The sequence below is a fragment of the Penaeus monodon genome, chromosome 34 (assembly GCF_015228065.2).
Source record: "Penaeus monodon isolate SGIC_2016 chromosome 34, NSTDA_Pmon_1, whole genome shotgun sequence".
In the NCBI taxonomy this organism is placed as follows: Eukaryota; Metazoa; Arthropoda; class Malacostraca; order Decapoda; family Penaeidae; genus Penaeus; species Penaeus monodon.
The window spans coordinates 4,033,444-4,033,887 of record NC_051419.1 but is presented as its reverse complement, the minus strand read 5'-3'; the positions used below and the strand labels follow the sequence as shown (position 1 = coordinate 4,033,887).

General features: G+C 39.6%; 1 protein-coding gene across 1 annotated transcript in view; it reads right to left on the bottom strand.

Moving 5' to 3' along the window:
• LOC119594533 (protein pigeon-like) overlaps nt 1-444 on the bottom strand; it is a 22,146-nt gene that overhangs the window by 16,454 nt on the left and 5,248 nt on the right. The window contains exon 3 of the mRNA XM_037943564.1: nt 243-312. Within this exon, the coding sequence (XP_037799492.1) occupies nt 243-312 (70 nt within the window). The remainder of the gene's footprint in view (nt 1-242; nt 313-444) is intronic.

Genomic DNA, 444 nt, shown 5'->3' with positions numbered 1-444 from the left:
CAAAAGAGTTTGAAAGAAACAAAACAACATTGGCAAAATCAAACCCAAAGGCACACTGGACACCTATAAATCAAAACCACTAAACAAGACAACACAAAGGCACATAAAACACCTACAAACCTATAAGACTAAACAGCACAATAACGCATCACGAAAAAAAGACAAGACAGAACAGAAACCTCCAACACAAAGGTCAGAGACGACACAAGCACCAAGGGAGAGGTTTTAAATCAAAATTTTACCTAGCAGAGTCCTGGAAGCATTGACTGAGGCTTGGACCACAGGTACAACCTTGTCAAAAGTGTACAAGACCTGTGACGGAGAGAAGATTTTTCATGCACGGTGAGAAAGAGAAATCAATCAGGAGTTACTGTAGCTACGGCAGAATTTCACCACCACCCTAAACTCTTAAGAAAGTTATATGATTACACAATTTATCCTTGC